At 51.1% G+C, this 16898-nt stretch overlaps 1 protein-coding gene across 2 annotated transcripts in view; it reads right to left on the minus strand.

Annotated features, from left to right (window-relative positions):
* RNF123 (ring finger protein 123) overlaps positions 1-16898 on the minus strand; it is a 47950-nt gene that overhangs the window by 13870 nt on the left and 17182 nt on the right. For both annotated transcript variants that reach the window (XM_064723649.1, XM_064723650.1), the window contains exons 21-33: positions 16681-16782; positions 15511-15617; positions 14823-15021; positions 14069-14214; positions 13795-13878; positions 13381-13488; positions 10769-10946; positions 9740-9814; positions 9250-9337; positions 8903-8990; positions 8694-8778; positions 917-1056; positions 585-773 (exon numbers count right to left, since the gene is read on the minus strand). In XM_064723649.1, the coding sequence (XP_064579719.1) occupies positions 585-773; positions 917-1056; positions 8694-8778; positions 8903-8990; positions 9250-9337; positions 9740-9814; positions 10769-10946; positions 13381-13488; positions 13795-13878; positions 14069-14214; positions 14823-15021; positions 15511-15617; positions 16681-16782 (1589 nt within the window). The remainder of the gene's footprint in view (positions 1-584; positions 774-916; positions 1057-8693; positions 8779-8902; positions 8991-9249; positions 9338-9739; positions 9815-10768; positions 10947-13380; positions 13489-13794; positions 13879-14068; positions 14215-14822; positions 15022-15510; positions 15618-16680; positions 16783-16898) is intronic.

A 16898-nucleotide genomic window follows, 5' to 3' on the forward strand; every position in this document is an offset into this window, starting at 1 on the left:
GCTGCCCTCAGGGCTCTCCAGGATTGCTCATGCTTTAGAAAATAAATGAATTTACTGGAGCCTAAGGGGAGCTGTGAGTTGGAATGGGGCTGTCCCAGTCACTGTGGCAGGAAAGTGGAGACATTTAGTATCAAATTCTAGGACTAAGGGATAAAGGACCAAGAGGCCTGCCCAAACACTGGAGTGTGTGCCCTGTGAAAACAGCTACACTCTCCACAGCTCCTCACCCAGAAATATCACACCTTCTCTCCACATTTCATGGCACTGCTTGTCACAGGCATTCAGCATTTACTGGCACCTCATAAGGAAGATTTAAGCAGCTGTCACCCTCCCTCCCAGCAGAGGTAGAAACCAGCTGTGACCAGAGCAGTTGCAAAGGAGAGGAGCAGTTGATATGGAGAGATTTGAGGGATATTCAGGGATTTTAGGGATATGCAGAGATTTTAGGGAACACCACCTGTTCTGCAGCACCTCTAAGTACTACAGCACTTGCAAGAGGAGCCCCTGGTTCACCACACATCCACAGGGAGGGCAGAGGGGTCCCCAAGCCCCTCCAGATGCTGCTTCTCCACACAAGAGGGTACCTGGGCGAGCCTGCGGAGCAGCAGCTCCGAGGAGGGGCGGTTCCAGTCGAGGAAGATCTCTGGGGCCAGCGTGACAGTCATTTCCAGCACCCTGAGCAGGCTCACCGACAGGTCAAAGCAGGTGGCACACACCTTCAGCTGCCTGCTGTCCACAAAGTTCCTCTCCAGGCGCTCTGCTGCCTGCTGGATCTGCCAAGCAACGGAGACAGCTTCAAAAGGAGCCCCTTCCCAAAGGAGGGCTGCCACCCCCAGCCCAGTGAGTTGTGCCCTGAGGTGTGTGCAGGGCACAGCACCCATGGAGTGCTGCAGCCCACAGCCCTGGGCACACCCACCTCCTGGATCATGCCAATGAACTCGGAGAAGGCCCAGTTGAGCTGGTTCAGGACGCTGTTGAGGAAGCTGGGGGCCAGGTCGCGGTCGCTGCGCAGCAGATCTGCCATGTGCCGCTGCAGCAGGGTGGAGGGACACGGCTCTGAAACCACACAGACACAGCTTCAGGGCCTGGGCACAGGCAGCCATGAGCCAGGGGCAAGGGCAGGCTGAGAGACCAGCCCTGGGCTTGGGAAGTGTTGCCTTGTGCCTTACTAATCCCCACTCCCTGCTGGGCTGATTTGCCCTGAGCAGGCAGCACGGGCAGATAGCTCAGTCCTTCACAGGGACAGAGTGTCTGAGTACCCAGGCTGCCCTCAGCCCCTGGCCACCTCAGCAAGCCCAAAGGATATCAGCTCTTTAGTGATTATCAGCTCCCTTAGGATTCCAGCCATTTGCTTGCTAAGGTGCCCAGGCTAGTGGGGAAGCAGATGTGAGAGAGGAGAAGAAAAACATCCTGGGGTTCCACAGTGATGGTTTCATTGAGGGGTCTGTGAAGGGTTCCAGCAATGGCTCCTCTAACCAGAACGGGCTAAACCAGCCCCTTTTTATAGGGTATAAGAGGATAAAAACTTGTCCAATAGTAGGGGTTAAGGAAAAGTCACCTATGGGGTTACAGAGATAAGTTGGGGTCTGAAAGGTGGAAGAGAGGGGCTTCTTTTGCTATTTCATCATGATTTAGCAATTCCTATTGTTAAGCCTCGGCCCTCCATGGGGCCCCAGCCAGCTCAGAGCCTGCTACACCTTACAGTAAGCAGAGATGGCAGGACACTGGGAGCTGGCACAAGGACTGTTCTGAGCAGAGATTGTGCCTGCTGGGCCTCCCAGCACTTCTTTCCAATGCCAGCCTGAATTAGGCAGGGAAGAGCCCTCTGTGCTTGCTGCTGCCCACATGCACAGGAGCACTGCCCTGCAGCTCAGCATCCCTCCTGCTCAGCTCTGCAGAGGCCCGTGGTCAGCTCAGCATTAATTGCTCCTGATACCAGTGTGGCAGCAGCTGCCTGGAGCCAGCACAGCCTCACATGGCTGTGCCTGTCTGCCTGAGTGTGGGGAGGAAGGTATCCAGTAAATCCCATTCCTGAGAGGCTTCTGTATGGAGCTGAGGCTGGTTCTGCCCTTAGCAGGCTCAGGCAGAGCTGCCCACACTCCCCAGCCAGGTTCAGCCCAAGCACAGACACATCCCCTTGGTTTTGTGGCATCTCATTTCTGGACTTCCTCATTATCAAGAAGACCACAGATGAGGTGAGGCCCAGCATCTGGGAAGCACAGTCAGGGCTGTGTGGGACACCAGCCCCCATGGATGGACGGGGAAAAGAAGGGGGCACAAATGGGACAGATGCTCCTCACCAGCAGAAGGACACACTGTCAGCAAGAGGCTCACAGAACATTCAATACTACAAGGGAAGGGTAGTGGAGTTCACCCCAAAACTCAGGGCTTGGAAAGAGAAATCAGCAGATTTACCAATTATAGGGGAAAATCCCAATCTAACTACATTTTTCTCCACTAGAAGCTATAAGAAACAGCAGGTGGAAACCCTGGCAGCACCAGGAGTGCCATGCCCAGAGGAACAAGCTGTGCTGTGACTGCAGAAGCTCTCTGGGGTTGCAGCCTTCTTGAAAGGGCAGCGTGGCAAAGCAAACACAGGACAACTTCCACCACATCCATAGGGATCAAGGAGCAAGGCATAACTACAGGCAGATTGCTAGCTGGGATTAGCAAAGCCAGGGAGGGATGACAGGAGGCTGTCATCTGAAATGGAAACAGGACAAATTATTCTGTGAATACCCACTAGCAAGTGCAGTGAACTTCTGTTATTATGGAGGACACTCACTGAATCTCACAGTGCATAATAACCCCAAGCAGGCCAGTGGCCCAGCTTTGATCCTGCCTAAAAGCTCATTTTTGGGAGGGATTTCATCACAACAAATGTCTTTGATGTCCTGCTCCCACCCACATGTACTTTCCCAGCCTTTGGCTACACGTGGCTCAGGGACAAGCCAAGCCAGACATCCTTTTTACATATTTATTGCTCCTCTGGGGATTTCTTGCCCAGAGTCCTCTGAAACTGTGTAACCCTTTAGCATTAAACATGTCCCAGAGCAACATTCCACAGTTCAGCTGTGTGTAGCAGGAGGAACTCAGATTGGAGCTTGGCTCCTACTTGCTTTATTTGTTAATATTTATTCTCTGTAACCCCTTCCTTCTGGTGGTAGAGACAGCAAGATGCTCCTCTCCAGTCACTTCCTCCAGCTAGCTGTGATTCCACACCTTCATGACAGTCCTTTAAACAGGATCAGCCCCAGCCAGTGCAGTTTCTCCCACTGAAACTGTCCCATCTTTGTCCCTTTTGCCACAGCTCCCTGAAGCCCAACACCTCTCCCACGTTTTCCTTGGAGAGGTGCAATCAGAAGCACACACAGCATCCAAACCACAAGCACGTGGCAGATTTGCACAAAGGCATAATGTGGTTTTGGTTTTGTTCTGGTTTGCTTTCCTCACAATTCCTGTTGTGTAATTTGTCCTTGGACTGAACATCAAGCTGCTCTTCTCTAGAAGATGACAATAGGTTGTCAGTTCAAGGATAACCCTCAGGAACTGTCCTGAGGCACAAGAGAAGCCCAGGAGTCAATGCTGGGGCAAACCTTGACTTCTCTGCCAGTGATGAGTGAAGGGCACAGCACACTCTTACTCCACCTCTCTGCACTTGGTGATGCTGAATTCTATCCATGTTTTCTCTCCCACTCATTCAGAATTGAAAAGTCTTCTTAACAGGGTTAAGTTTTCTGTGCCTTCTTTTCCCCAGCCTTCCTTCAGCATGTAAAATTGCTTTTTGTTAAAACTGCTGATGTGTTAGTCCCTTTCCAGCCTTCAAGCACCAAAGCAGTTCTAGGCAGAGATCACCACTCCTCATGGAAGAACTCTGCCTGTTGTCCTGCTGGTCTGCTGCCAAAGCCTCTTTTACTAACACTGCAAGTCAGGATAGATCCCAGGATGAGCTGCCCAGCCAAAGTCTATCTCATTTGAAGGCAGCTTTGGTTTTTTGAAGGATGGTCCCACGCTTGTAATAACTTGCTTTATCCTGATTTTTAGTCAATGACTATTTCCTCAGTCTTTTTTTAATGAGTGATGTGATTCTGCAATTCTGGGTTCTTAAATACTTTTCCTGGTGCTGGCAGACTGTGCCAGACTATAAGAGCATTTAAAACTGGTGCCTTTTGTCAAACCTCTCCACAGGTAAATAGGTTTATTGAAGGTTTTAAACCTAACACCAGGAAACAATTATTTCCTTGGCTTTTGTTGATCCCAAGAGGATTCTGAATCTAAAGATGCTAAGATCACTGCTACTCTTTGAAAGCAATGTAAGGAACAAGCGCTGGAACACAGCACAAACAGCTTCACTCCTTGCACAAGTTCCCAGAAGAGGTAATTATTACTGGTATGCAAACCCCAGTCCTGGTGCTGTGCCCATCTTTATTTGCAATATTTCATCTCTGCTGGGACATTCCCACCCACCTGAGTTACCCCTGCCCTCCTGGGCAATGCCACATCCCTTATGTGCCACTGCAGGCAGGGATGGCATTTCACAGGCAGCCTGTGGATACTCAGTGATGGGGAAACTATCTTGATCCTGGCACTAGGAAATCATCAATGCTTCAAAATCTGCACCTCCCTAACACAAAAGCCACTCAATCAAGGCTTAGCCTTCGCTATGGCAGATAAACATCAGCCATTGGAACAGAAATTGGCAGTTTTTCAAGGCCAGAAGTTTTGACCTCAATACATTTAATGTGGGCAACAGAGCGTGGAACCAAGGGGTTGGAGATACATCTGATGTTTCCACAACAGAAACTTCCCTGAAAAAATATAAACAGAATAGAGGAAAAGAAAATCTAGGTAGGGGAAATGGTGAATTAAAACATTGAGTTCTTGAAGAAGATAATGAGGGAGCCAGAAGCCCCAGTGCTCCAGCAAGCACCTGGGTTAAAAGGGTCACTGAGAGCATGATGAAGCAAAGACATAAGTTAAAACACAGGAGGTAAAGTGAACATAATCAAACATAGGAAATGGTAGGCAAAAGCAAGGAGAAAAAGGGGTAATAAATGGAGAAGACATAAAAAACATCCTTGACTGACCAAGTAATGCAAAGTTTTTTCAAGTATAGGGAAAAAATATAGCAGAATTATTTAACAGAAGTAGTAATGGCAGAAAGTATAACAGTAGCAGAAGCCCATTATTAGAGAGAGTTAAAAATTAATAAAGCAGGCGAAGTGGAAGCCTTCAATAAGTGCTCCTACTAGATAATGGTAAAGAAGCAGTCACATACTTTCATTACAGGAAGGTAATTATGTACTTTTATAGTTTGCTAATGACCCAGCAAGATTTCTAACAGGGCTAATTGGGAGACCTCTTGGTCAGCAGCCCGAGGGGGTCTCTGGACACAGCAGCATTTACAGCAGAGCTTGAGCACAGAAGAGGAAAGCCCCAGATGGACCAGATTCAGAAGCAAAGCAGCTCCACCCAAGAGCAATGTGAGATTTTGAAAGGCTCCAGCTGTATCTGTGAGCTCAGTGTTCAGAGATGCACTGAGAGAGGAGCAAAGGGGAGGCTGCAGGGCCAGGCAAAGCAAAGCAGGCAGCACCTTGAGACATTCCTTGAGGTTGGGTGTGAGGCATCAGGATGGCCCAGGCCTCCTGGGATCCTGTGTGCCTCCAAAGCAAAGCCCTGGCAAACAGGCTAATGTGAGTTTTGGCTCCATGACCAGCACATCAGGGAAAATTCCCACCTGCATGGCACCAGAACCTCTGGGGCTGCTAAAAACGTGGCAAGGGTGAACACCCCACAGGGCTCACAGAAAAGCAAAACCCCTTCCTGAATAATAAGAAGAAGCCACACATTTTTCCCCACTGAAAAGGAGCAAGAAATGAGTTTACCCTGGTACACAAGTGCTTCTGAAGAATAAAATGTTGTAAAGCAGAGAAAGGCAGGGCAGCAGCAGTGGAAGGCAGAAGGTGAGGTTAGGTAGGGGAAATGGCTTCAAAATGAGAGAGAGCAGGTTTAGATTAGATATCAGGAAAAAATTCTTTACTGTGAGGGTGGTGAGGGTTGTCCCAAGAAGTTATGGATGCCCCATCCCTGGAAGTGTTGAGAGCCAGGATGGACAGGGCTTGGAGCAACCTGGTCTAGTGGAAAGTGTCCCTGCTAATGGCAGGGGGGTGGAACAAGAATGAGCTTTAAGGTTCCTTCCAATCCAAACCATGCTATGGCTCCCATCAGGAATCATAAGCTATGGATTTATTTCTGAGGGTGAGCAATCACCATCAGAAGGGCTTGGACAGTTCACCTACTACCAGCTGATGCTTTTGGTGTTGTCAGATCAAGATGGGACCTCCTTAAAGTCCCCTTCAGCTTAGGCAATTTGCTGGACTTGGGAAGGGGACATGAGTGAACCCTCTGGCTTGTGTTGCACAACATCTCAGCTTGATGATCTCATGGTCCCACCTACCCTCCCTCCACCTGGGGCTGTGTGGGCAGAAGGCTGGGGCAGAGCAGCCCTGTGATGCAATCTGAAGCCACCCTGCAGCTCTTGCTTTGCCAATCCAGGCTGGGCCAGCACGGAGCCACCACTGCTGCTCCTGCTGTGTGTGCCAGGGCAGCACCTGGCCCTGCCAACACGTCCTGGTGAAACCAAAGTCAATGCTCCTCTTGCAGGCACCCTGACCTGCATGATGTGCCAAGTGCCCTGCCACACACTGTCCCCTGGGAAACAAAACAAGTCCCTGCAGCACCACCAAGCACAACTACCCCTGTCTGCTCTCAGGAGCCAAACTGAGGCAGAGCTCTGCTTGCATGAGAGCAGTTCAGTGCCAGTGGAGCTAAGGAATAACTCTAGGAACAAGCAGGGACACAGATGGCCTTTCTGAGCCTCTGTCCCCCTGGGTAAGCCAGGCAGCATCCACTGCTCACCCCCAGCGAGCCCAGGCAAGAGGCAGCAGAGGAGAGCAGGTACCCTGTGCTCTGGGTGCTTCATGGATGTTGTGAGGCAGCCTGGCAAACCTCCCCCAGCTGTGCAGCCCTCCAAGGAAGCATCCCAAAAGCAGCACAAGGCTGGAGCACCAGAGAAGAGGCATTTGCCCACACTCCCTTCAGCCTGGCCTGCAGCAGCAGACCCAGACAAGCAGGGATTTCCTCAGCTCAGCAGTTTGTCCCATTGACTCTGCCAGTGCTCAAATTGCAACAAGGTGAAGACTGATGGGTGTGAAGGGGAAGGGGGGGTCACCTCCTCCTCCCTCCCTGGGCAGCATCTCAAGGACACCTCTGAGTCCCCTGTCCCTCCTCAATTAAATCAGCATTCATTATTGATTTGGTTGAGCCTTAAAATAGCCCTCCCAAGAGTAAGTCCCCAGAAGGCAGCAGGGCCACTCTGGGCTCAGGCTCAGACTCTGTGGAGCCACACAATGTGTGGAGCAAGGCCTGGAGAGCTGAGCAGCTCTGCTGCTGCCCCAGAGCTCCCCAGGGTGGGCTGAGCTCAGTTACACCCCACAGGACTGGTGACAGCCACTTGGTTGTGCAGTGGGACAGTGAGGGACAGCCATGAGATCCCTCCTGCATGTGTGCCAGGGCTGCTCCATCTCATCCAAGGATGAGAGGAACCCCTCCAGCAGGGCTCTGACCCCACAGGTAACCCTGCTAACACAGCTGCAAGAGCAGGTCCATGATGCAGCCCCAGAGACTGACACATGAGCACAGCCCCCCTGGCTTCTCCCAGGGATGGAACTGAGGAAAACAATCCCTTGTGAAGCTCTCTGCCTACAACGGGTCTCTCTAGGCAGAAGAGGGGAAGCAGGGAGCTCTCTAAAGCTACTCCACCAGACAAGAGAAGGTCACACAACAAACTTACTCTGGAAACTAGCAACAGAGAGATCCCCTGGGCACCATGGGCAGGAGAGAGAAAAGAGAACAAGAGTTCTGTTAGAACAGACAGGCAGCTCCCTGGACAGGGCTCAGCATACACCTCCATGTGCCACCTGTCCTTCTGTCCCCTACTCCTGAGCAGCTCTCCAGGAGCAAAGTCTGGCACAAAGCCTTTTCCACAGCAGAGGGGCATCAGGAATGGATCCACACAAGCCCAGAACCTGGGAGGGTAAAGCTGGGGACATGTTCTTCAGCTCAAGAAAGGGAACTTCTCCCCACATCTTTCTCAGCCACACCTGAGCTGAGAAGCCCCTCAGCTCAGTGACAGTGCTGAGAAGAAACTGCAGTGCCCAAGGCAGGACAGGCCCTGCCAGGCTCTGAGGGATGCCAGGATAAAACACTCCCTGACTGCAAACTCACACAGTGCCCTGTCTCTTTGGGCACCCCCTCCCTCTCACAGGGCACTGCTGCTTGGCAAACACAACAGCTCTTCCCCACAGCAGGTCTTCACTGTGCACATGGCAGAGCTTTCTCCCAGGCCAAAACTCTGGTAAGGATGCAGTCCTGGGCCTCTTTCCTCTCCTTTGGAGGGCAGAACCCCTATTTTTGATTGATCTAACTCATCATTTGGCATGCCCAAATCAGCAGTAGAGAGGCTGGGGATGACCAGGCTGTAAAAACCAGGCCTGGATATTTGGCCAGGAACACCCTCCTTTGGCAGCTATCTCAACAGCTTGGCCTGGCCCACAGGAAAAGCTGCTAAGGAAGAGGCTGGAACTCCCTGAGCCCCCATGACAGCCCTGAGTGCCAATCCCTGCCCCACTCACTCTGCAGGCTGGGGAGGCTGGCATCCTCAGGCTTGGTTTTCAGCAGGTGTGGGAGCCGTGTGTATCTGTACCCAAAGCCACAGCCCTGGCAAAAGAGGGAAGGAAAGATCTTAGAGGCTGAAAAACAGTTTTGCTGCTACTGGGAAGTGAAATGGTCAGTGTCCCAGCAGCCCCAGGTGCTGAGAGGGGCAGGGATGCAGGATGCTCACCCGCCACAGCCTGACGAGGATCCAGTTGGTCTGTGCCCAGGGTCGCTGCTCATAGGGAGCCAGGAGGTTCTTCATCATGGAGATCCTCCTGCCAGACAGGGACACAGGTCAGCCCAGAGGGTTTGGGAACAGGAGATTGAGCAGCACTCACAGTAGGACCCATGAAGCTGGGGCAGAGCAAAGCCACTCTGGTAAAAGGGTGACAGAAGGCTCCCACATCAACTCCATCCCCCTGCTGGCAACTCGTGGACCCTCAGTGGTGCTTGGCAGCCCTCCTGCTCGCTCACCCAGCCCTGCCACCACCCCAGCCCTGCCCCAGCTCCCAGAACAGGCAGGGCAGCACTTACTGCTCTTCTGGGATCCTCTCCACAGCACGCAGCGAGTGGGGGTAGCAGACGTAGCTGGCCAACGCCTGCATCAGCGAGTCCCGGATGTCTGGGGAGGAATGACAAGGGACTAGGCCAGGCTCCCAGGGACACACAGCACGCCAGGGAGCACCTCAATGCCACTGCCTGGCAGGCACTGGCCCTCATGGGGAGGCACACTGTCCCTGCTGACATGGAGAGCATGTCAGGCTCAAGCAGCTAAGAAGGAAGCCCAGACTGGATATGCAGGTGGCTGGGACACAGTCCTGCTCTCAAAAGGGTGTCCTAGGTCATGTGCCTACCCTGACACAAGCAGGGTAAGGACAGTACCCAGCCTCACTTTCAATGTAGAGGCACAGGCACTGAACAGATCCAGCAGACAGATCCCAGCAGAAGCCTGCTGAGCCACTGGCAGTGGCACTGGCCAGACCTGTGGCATTATCACCCCAAAAGCACAGGAATGCAGCCTCACCTGTGCCCACAATCCTCGAGTCAGCAAAATGCTTGGCCAGGATGGCAGCGAGGCGCATGAGGGTCTCTTCATAGCCTGCAAGAGAAGGAGGGAGCAGGGTCATGGCAACAGCCTGAGGGGCAGCCCTGTGGTCCTACTGCTCCTGTGGACATGGCACAGGCCATGGAATGAATTTCTGCTACAGCTCCCTGCAGCTTAGCTGTGTGTCCAGCTGTCAAAAGAGAGAGCTGGGAAGACACATTCACTTCCAGAAGAGCAGAGACTGAAATAGTTATTCAGGGAAAGATAAAACCATGCAATAGAACTGGATGGCAAGGGAGAAGTGTCTGGTGCTGAAGAGGCTGAGCAACATAAAGAACACCCTAGGTCTATGCAGAAAAGCCATGTTCAGCCTGCATGCTCTGTAGAAATTGCTCAAGTCTGCTCTTGCCCAAACAAGAGCACTTCAGCTATGTCCTGTTGGTGGGAACAGAAGCTTTTCTTACCTTCACGGGCTCTGGAAAGCACAGAACTATTTGCTAAGAGCTCAGAGAGGTCATTTAGCCAGGAAAGCACAGAATGTGCACAGACAGAATCCACCTAAACACAGACTCTTGGCATCAAGTGGATGATCATCTCCATAGGAACATCTTCAAATCCCAGGGGAATTCAAAATTTCTGCACTCATGGAACATCCTCTCCCACCCAGAAAGCAGAAGGCTGTGGTAGAAATTACTGAGGCAATCACATCTTACAGCACCCCAGCCCATTCCTGATACCTCCTTGGAAACACAATCCATAGCTGCCAGTGATTTTCACTACAGGCTGCCCTGTGACAGCTTCACACAAGGCATGGGCTCCCTACCTGAGCACAGTGACCACAGCTCACCACCTGCCCCAAGCTCAGACAACGCACTGGGGCAGCACACCACAACCAGGGACAGACACAGAAAGGAAGATGCCAACTACCACTTCACCACAAGGATGTGTCATGTGTCTTGCTTTAGATTTTATCAGGCCAGAATCAGGAAGCTGTCCCCATCCCCTCACCTGGAAGTTCCTCCATGCTGTTGACAGGGCTGAAGTAGTTCTTGAGTGCACTGTAGCTGTTCATAGCCACGCTGAGGTAGAATTCTGGCATGAAAGCGAAGAGCGAGCCCGTCCTGTCGCCGTGCTCGATGGTGCGGATGCACACGCGCAGCAGCCAGTAGATATCCTGCATCTTCTCCTGCCAGGAAGAACACAGCTCCCAGTCAGCTGACAGCTCCTCTTGGGAGAAACAGCCACCAGCATCACACTTGGAAACATCCCCATATTGGAGACCTTGCTCAGACATCTTACTGCTCTAAGTTCAGTAACCAGAGCTGTGCTCCAAGCACTACTCCTCACCAGGGCATGTGCAGCCACACAGGCCTGGCAAACAAGCATGTGACTTTTGATTCCAAGGACACTGCTAAAGGAAAGCAGGCACTGGCACTTTCCAGAAATCTGCTGGAAATAAAGCTGGTTCATTGTGGGGATTAAATGGGAACAGGCTGAAAAGCTCACACCAGCTCAGATCTTTGCAAGAGGCAGCCACAGCCCTCCAGGTTCTGTGCCAGCCATTCAACCAGATTTACTGTCCTGAGGAACATCAGCCTCTTGTCTCTCTAAACAAAAATCAGAGGGTCCTAAATTAAAAACAGGAAATTTAAGGTCATCTACATAACTTTAAACCATAAAAATGGGCGCCACCAAAGCCATAAAAAGAGGAAATATTATTTCATATCCTGCAATGCCAAGAAATAGCATAAGCAATAGCTACTTGCATAAAAATAGATGGAGAAGGGTTATACTTCTAATTTAAGAAAAAATTAAATTCAGAGGTGCAGATAAGGCATTTCACTTGCTTAATGTCTTTTCTAAAGTATGTTGTTACCATCTTTGGGAGATTTTCATGGGTTTATTCTGTAACTAGGCTGAACTAGTACAAATCAACTAAACTGACTAACACACATCTTTTTCTCAACACTGACCCACATCTCAGCCAAAGTGTTACTTTCAAGATAAAAAACAACTGTGCAGAACAACATTAAGGTTGAAAAAGCTGCATTTGGCTATAAGACTTGACAACTTCAAACATAATTTCAGGTATTAGCAAGCTAGATGAAAGCCTACACCAAGAGGACACAAAGATGTGATTAGCCAGTGAGATAGATAAATACAGTGTTGCAATAAAATAAGCTGTAATTCCTCCTGGGACGTTTTGAAGGCAGAATTATGTGCTTTAAAACTATGAGTGTTTTTAAGCATTCCCTTTTTCTAACTTTGAATCCCCCCAGAATAAACCAGTGGCTAATTCCCTCCAGGAAGAAGCAGCCCCTACCATGCTCTGACACCTCAGCACAGAGCAGGACTGCACCCCTAGACAGAACCAGGCTCCATCTCTCCAACAGCAGCAGCTGTGATCATACAGATGAGATCCTCCAGTGAACACACAATTCCCAGAGAAGCAGGAGCTGCTGGATGGATGCCCCCATTGGGAAAGAGCAGGGACTTGAGCTGACTGTGAGCTGGAGCCCTGAAGGCACAGGTTCCTCAGTGCAGCCACATTCTGCAAGCTCACCTGGGGCACCTTCCTGCTCTCCCTGTGGGCCATGCAGGCCAGGACAGCAGCACAAACCACAGACAGGGAAGGCTGTAACCTTCAGTCCCAGATGCTGCTGATTCATCAGGAAAGGTGACACTGCAGTCCTGGTTTAGTATGACAATGGATCATCTAGAGACATGAACAGTGTTTCTGCGTGGGCCAGCACAGTGATACCTGCAGTGCACCCTGGTGATGCCCCTCAGCCTTTCCAGAGCAGTCTGGGAAGAAAGGATTGTTTTCTGGCAGCCATAGGCTATGCTAATGCAGCTGGAGAGCTTTTGCCTTGCAATCCTGCTCAGAAGGGAAGGAGGGGATGAGCAAAGAGCTCATGAGTCAGGATCAGCCACTGCACTTCTGCCAGATGTGTTCATAAGAACTCTTCTTCCCCTCCCTGTTCACGTCCTGGGACACACAAAAGCCACAAAGAGAGATAGGGCAAGGCAATGGAAGTCAGAAAAAAATCAGCAGAACTGCTTGTGGGAAAACAGACCAGAGGTTTTATGCAAAATGGTGAACTTGGGGGAAAGGGGATAACCTCTGCAAATAGCCACTGCATTAGTAAATGTGGAATACACACTCTGTATGGGAACCAAGTGAGGAAGGGGAGAACACCTGAACAAGAACTCCCTTGACTTTGATCCCACAGATTCCAAGAAGAGCTGCAGTAGTGAGATCCCCTGTGACACACAGCTCAGGGAAATGATTCACAGTACCCTCTATCCTCTGACATGTCTTGAGGGCTGAATCTCCCTTTGATCTGCACCCTTTTGTCTGCAGTGCCCTAAGGGAAAGCCTAGAGCACCATGCACAGCTCAGATCAGACTGGGCTGATCACTATGGGACACTGGGGAACAGGAGAGTGGCTAAGCCTAGAAATGAGTCTCTGATACACAACAAGGGAAAAAGCAGCCCCAGAGATCACTGACATTGCTTCAACACCAGGAAAATGACACCTGTGACATGTGAGCCAAGCAGCAGAGAGGCAGAGGCTCACTGCTCTCCTTTCAGCTGCTCAGGTTATGCTCCTGCCCACCTTTGAATAAATGGTGACATTTATCCAAGCCAGGCGCCGGCTCAGGTGGTTGAGCTTCTCAGAGAAGACCTTTTGGCTCTTCAGCAGTTCCTCATGGATGTCTCTCCTCTGAAAAGAGTGCAGAGATGTGAGGGCAGATGTCACTGCCATTTATAGCATTCTTTTTCAATGCTGAACAAACAATGCAAAAGCGTGAACCACCTTGGGGCTAGCTGGGGAGCACTGGTGGGGGGAAAGGGGTCAGTAGCTTTTCTGTGGAGGGAGTGGGAATCAGTGCTATAAAAAGCACTTATGAGTCTCAGCTGAAGCCCACAAGGCCTGATGCAGATGCTGGTACAGTTGGGCAGCAGGACTTCACCCTGCCAGAGAAGGAAGCTGGAATCTGGTAAGAGCTGGGAATCCAGAGACACTCACCCTCTTTGGGCAGCGGCTGATTTTTTCCTCTGTGTCTTTCAGTGCCATGGCATATTCATTCACATCATCTGACACACCAACCATCTGAAAAGCAGCAGATTTCAGCAGTAAATAAGGCTTTTTCCCCCCTAAACATACAAGCACGCAACCAGAACTCCAGTGGAGGTTGGCAGAAGGACAGGGCACACACAGTCACTAAATAAGCAGAAACCAGAGTCTGTGTACAAGCATGGGCATTGGGGCAATGGATTCCTGCACAGCATGTGCCACTTACCTTCCCAAGCTGCTGGTGGACACTGAGGTTGTACATCATCACTATCCCATCCAGGACTTCCAGGAGGGAGTTCTCAGTGATGGGCTGGTCTGGCTCCTCCGGGGGTCTGCCCAGTAAGAGACCATCGTTTCCATGGGTGCCTTCAACTGCAATGCATTCCCAAGACAGGAAAGGAGTTCTTAGCAAGGCATTTTGGCACCTCAGCTTCTGCCTGCTCCTCTCTAAAGCCAAAGCCCTGCTGTGCCTCTGTAACATGGAGATTCTTCCCAGCCCATGGGATTCACTAGATACCACACTACCACAGCATTCTCATCTTGCTGCCTCCATCAGGCTGACCTGTCAGATCTGTTCAGACTGACCCAAGTCATTCAAATTCCACTTGCTCAAGCCCTGTACATGCTTCAGAGGCCTGCCTGGTCCACCCAAACAGTAACAAGTGCTGCTGCAAGCACTGTTACTGTTTAGGTGGACCAAGCAAGCCTGTCTTCCGAGCAAGTGTGGCTACAGCTGCCTCTGAACTGCCTTCCTACAAAGTCTCACTGTATTTGGAGGAACCAAGGCAGCATCTCCTTACACACAGAGGATGAAAACATCACCAGTGTCATGCTCAGGATGGCAAAGGGCATCAGCACGCCCTGGGAAGGGGCAGGAGCAATGCTGGCAGTAAGGAGATTGCTTCCTCTGGGGAGCTGGAGGATGCCATTCTGGCAGGGCAGGGCCCAGCTGTGGCACAGCAGCAGCCAGCAGTACTCACTGTCCTCCCGTGTGCGCTGCTCTGCACGCAGTGACAGCACTTTGATCTTCTCCAGGGCTCCCAGGGGGCGCCGCGGGTTCATCAGGCTCACGGCTGCCGTGCTCAGGAACCGGTTGGCCCGGCCCAGGGTGGGGGAGCTGAGCCAGGCAGGCCTGGCAAGAGCTCCACCGATGGCCAGGGCGGCAGAGGGGCGCTGGGACTGGAAGGAAATGAAGGGAGAAACAGTTCCAGCTGTGCTTGGCTGCCTGCTGCTCTTCCCTTGACCCTGCAAGGACCTTGGCAGAGATGCACAGTGGCCACTGGAAGATGAGCAGGCAGGGCAGCAATGGGTAAGTGCTTCCTCCAAGGGCACATGCCAGGCACAAACAGCAGACCTGCTCTGTGCACAGTTGTCTTGCACCTTTCCAAATGCAAGTACCAAGAGCTGCCATGGAGGGGAGGCAGCACATTCAGATCAGTGGTAGTGAGAGAGCAGAGCACAGAAAATTTTGCTGCTCAAACTTGGTGCAGCCAGGACCTCACTGATCTCCAGTGACTCTCATCCAAGTGCAGATGTTTACCTGGTTGCCCACAGACTGGTAACAGTCCTGGCCCAATCCTGCCTTGCTGTAAAGTAAAACCTTTCCAGCCAGAGGCCCAACTTGCTGCCCCAGCATCAGGGCCCCTGCAGGTGAATAACCCAACTCACCTGTGCTGCTGATGTTGCTGATTCCTCATCTTCATCAAGATCATCCATAGTCACTGCCTGCAGCTCTGCAGGGTCGATCAGGATGTTGGCTTTTGCAGCCAGGTCATCTGCACAGAGCACACCAAAGCAGAGATGAATGCAGGAGTCACTCTTCTCTTACCATGAGGAAGACTCATCCTCTTTCCTGCTTCTCAGCAGTAGAGAAGCAGCCAGAAATGTTGGATGCACTATCAGAACAAGCTCACCTGTCCCAAGCTTCCTTACAAGGAACAGATCTACCCTTACAAAAAGAACAGAGACCAAGCAGCAGCAGCAACAGTGCTGCCCTCCCAGGACCCATTTCAGCTCCTGGTCCTACCAGCTACAAATAGGATAACTGAGGAACCAGGAGACAAGGGCCAAACTGGACTAGGGCAGGATTGGCAACTCTCTGCCTGAGACCATATTTTAAGCCTCCAGCTCTTCAATGCTGTCCCATGATGCGTCCCTAAGTCACCAGGACTGAGACTCACACCCAGAGGAAGCCTATGCTGATGGCTACACTGTACAAAGCCTGAAGAATGTGTTCTTTAGTCCATGGCTCTGTCTTTACAGCTGGCCAGGACACCTTGGTAAGAAACCAGAGGAGATAATGTGGCTCTCAAGCTAAGTAATCTAATCTTGAACAGCCAGGGATCAACGTGAGACAGAGAAAATTGTCCTCATCTTGCAAACACACTGGGGAAGGAGAAGAGACATCTGAGCCAAAGGCAAGCACCTTTGGCTCAGAGGTGAGACAAGCCAAGTCCAAGGGAATGCCAAAGGGTTTCTGATTGTGCACAAGGCAGGCTTTGGGAGCCCAGTGCCAGAGGAGTGTGCTGCACACAAACACACAGCTGCAGTAGGTACACAGGGCTGCTCCTCCCTGCCCAGTACTAGAGGATATTCCCAGACTCTTCCCTTCCTCCAACTGCCACATGCCCAATTCAGGAATACAAGCAGTAAACTGTTAAAGGACACTCCACCTAAGAGGTGTGGTGTCTTCTTCAAAGTAATTGGAATCTCATTAAAATTCAAGTTTCTTCTCCCTGAATTTAATCAAAATTCATTACCCACAGCTCCCTGCTTGGAATGTCTTGCATGAATTCCACCCAAGACCTGGATTCAGGTATTGGCAATGAGAGCACTTACCTTTCAGAGTCTTCTTAAGATGAGACAAAAGACCTCCAAGTCGCTGAAGGTCAAAATAATCCACCTTCCCATTATAGAAGAGTTGAGGAGGGACATAGGCCTCTAAAACAGAGGAGGAGATGTGTTTTTTTCCATGCAAAGGATGCACAAAGTCATGTAAGGGCTCCAAAAGCAGACCCCAGGACCCACAGCTAGGACTAACATTTAGGAACAACTTT

This window comes from Zonotrichia leucophrys, chromosome 12 (assembly GCF_028769735.1).
Source record: "Zonotrichia leucophrys gambelii isolate GWCS_2022_RI chromosome 12, RI_Zleu_2.0, whole genome shotgun sequence".
Lineage (NCBI taxonomy): Eukaryota > Metazoa > Chordata > Aves > Passeriformes > Passerellidae > Zonotrichia > Zonotrichia leucophrys.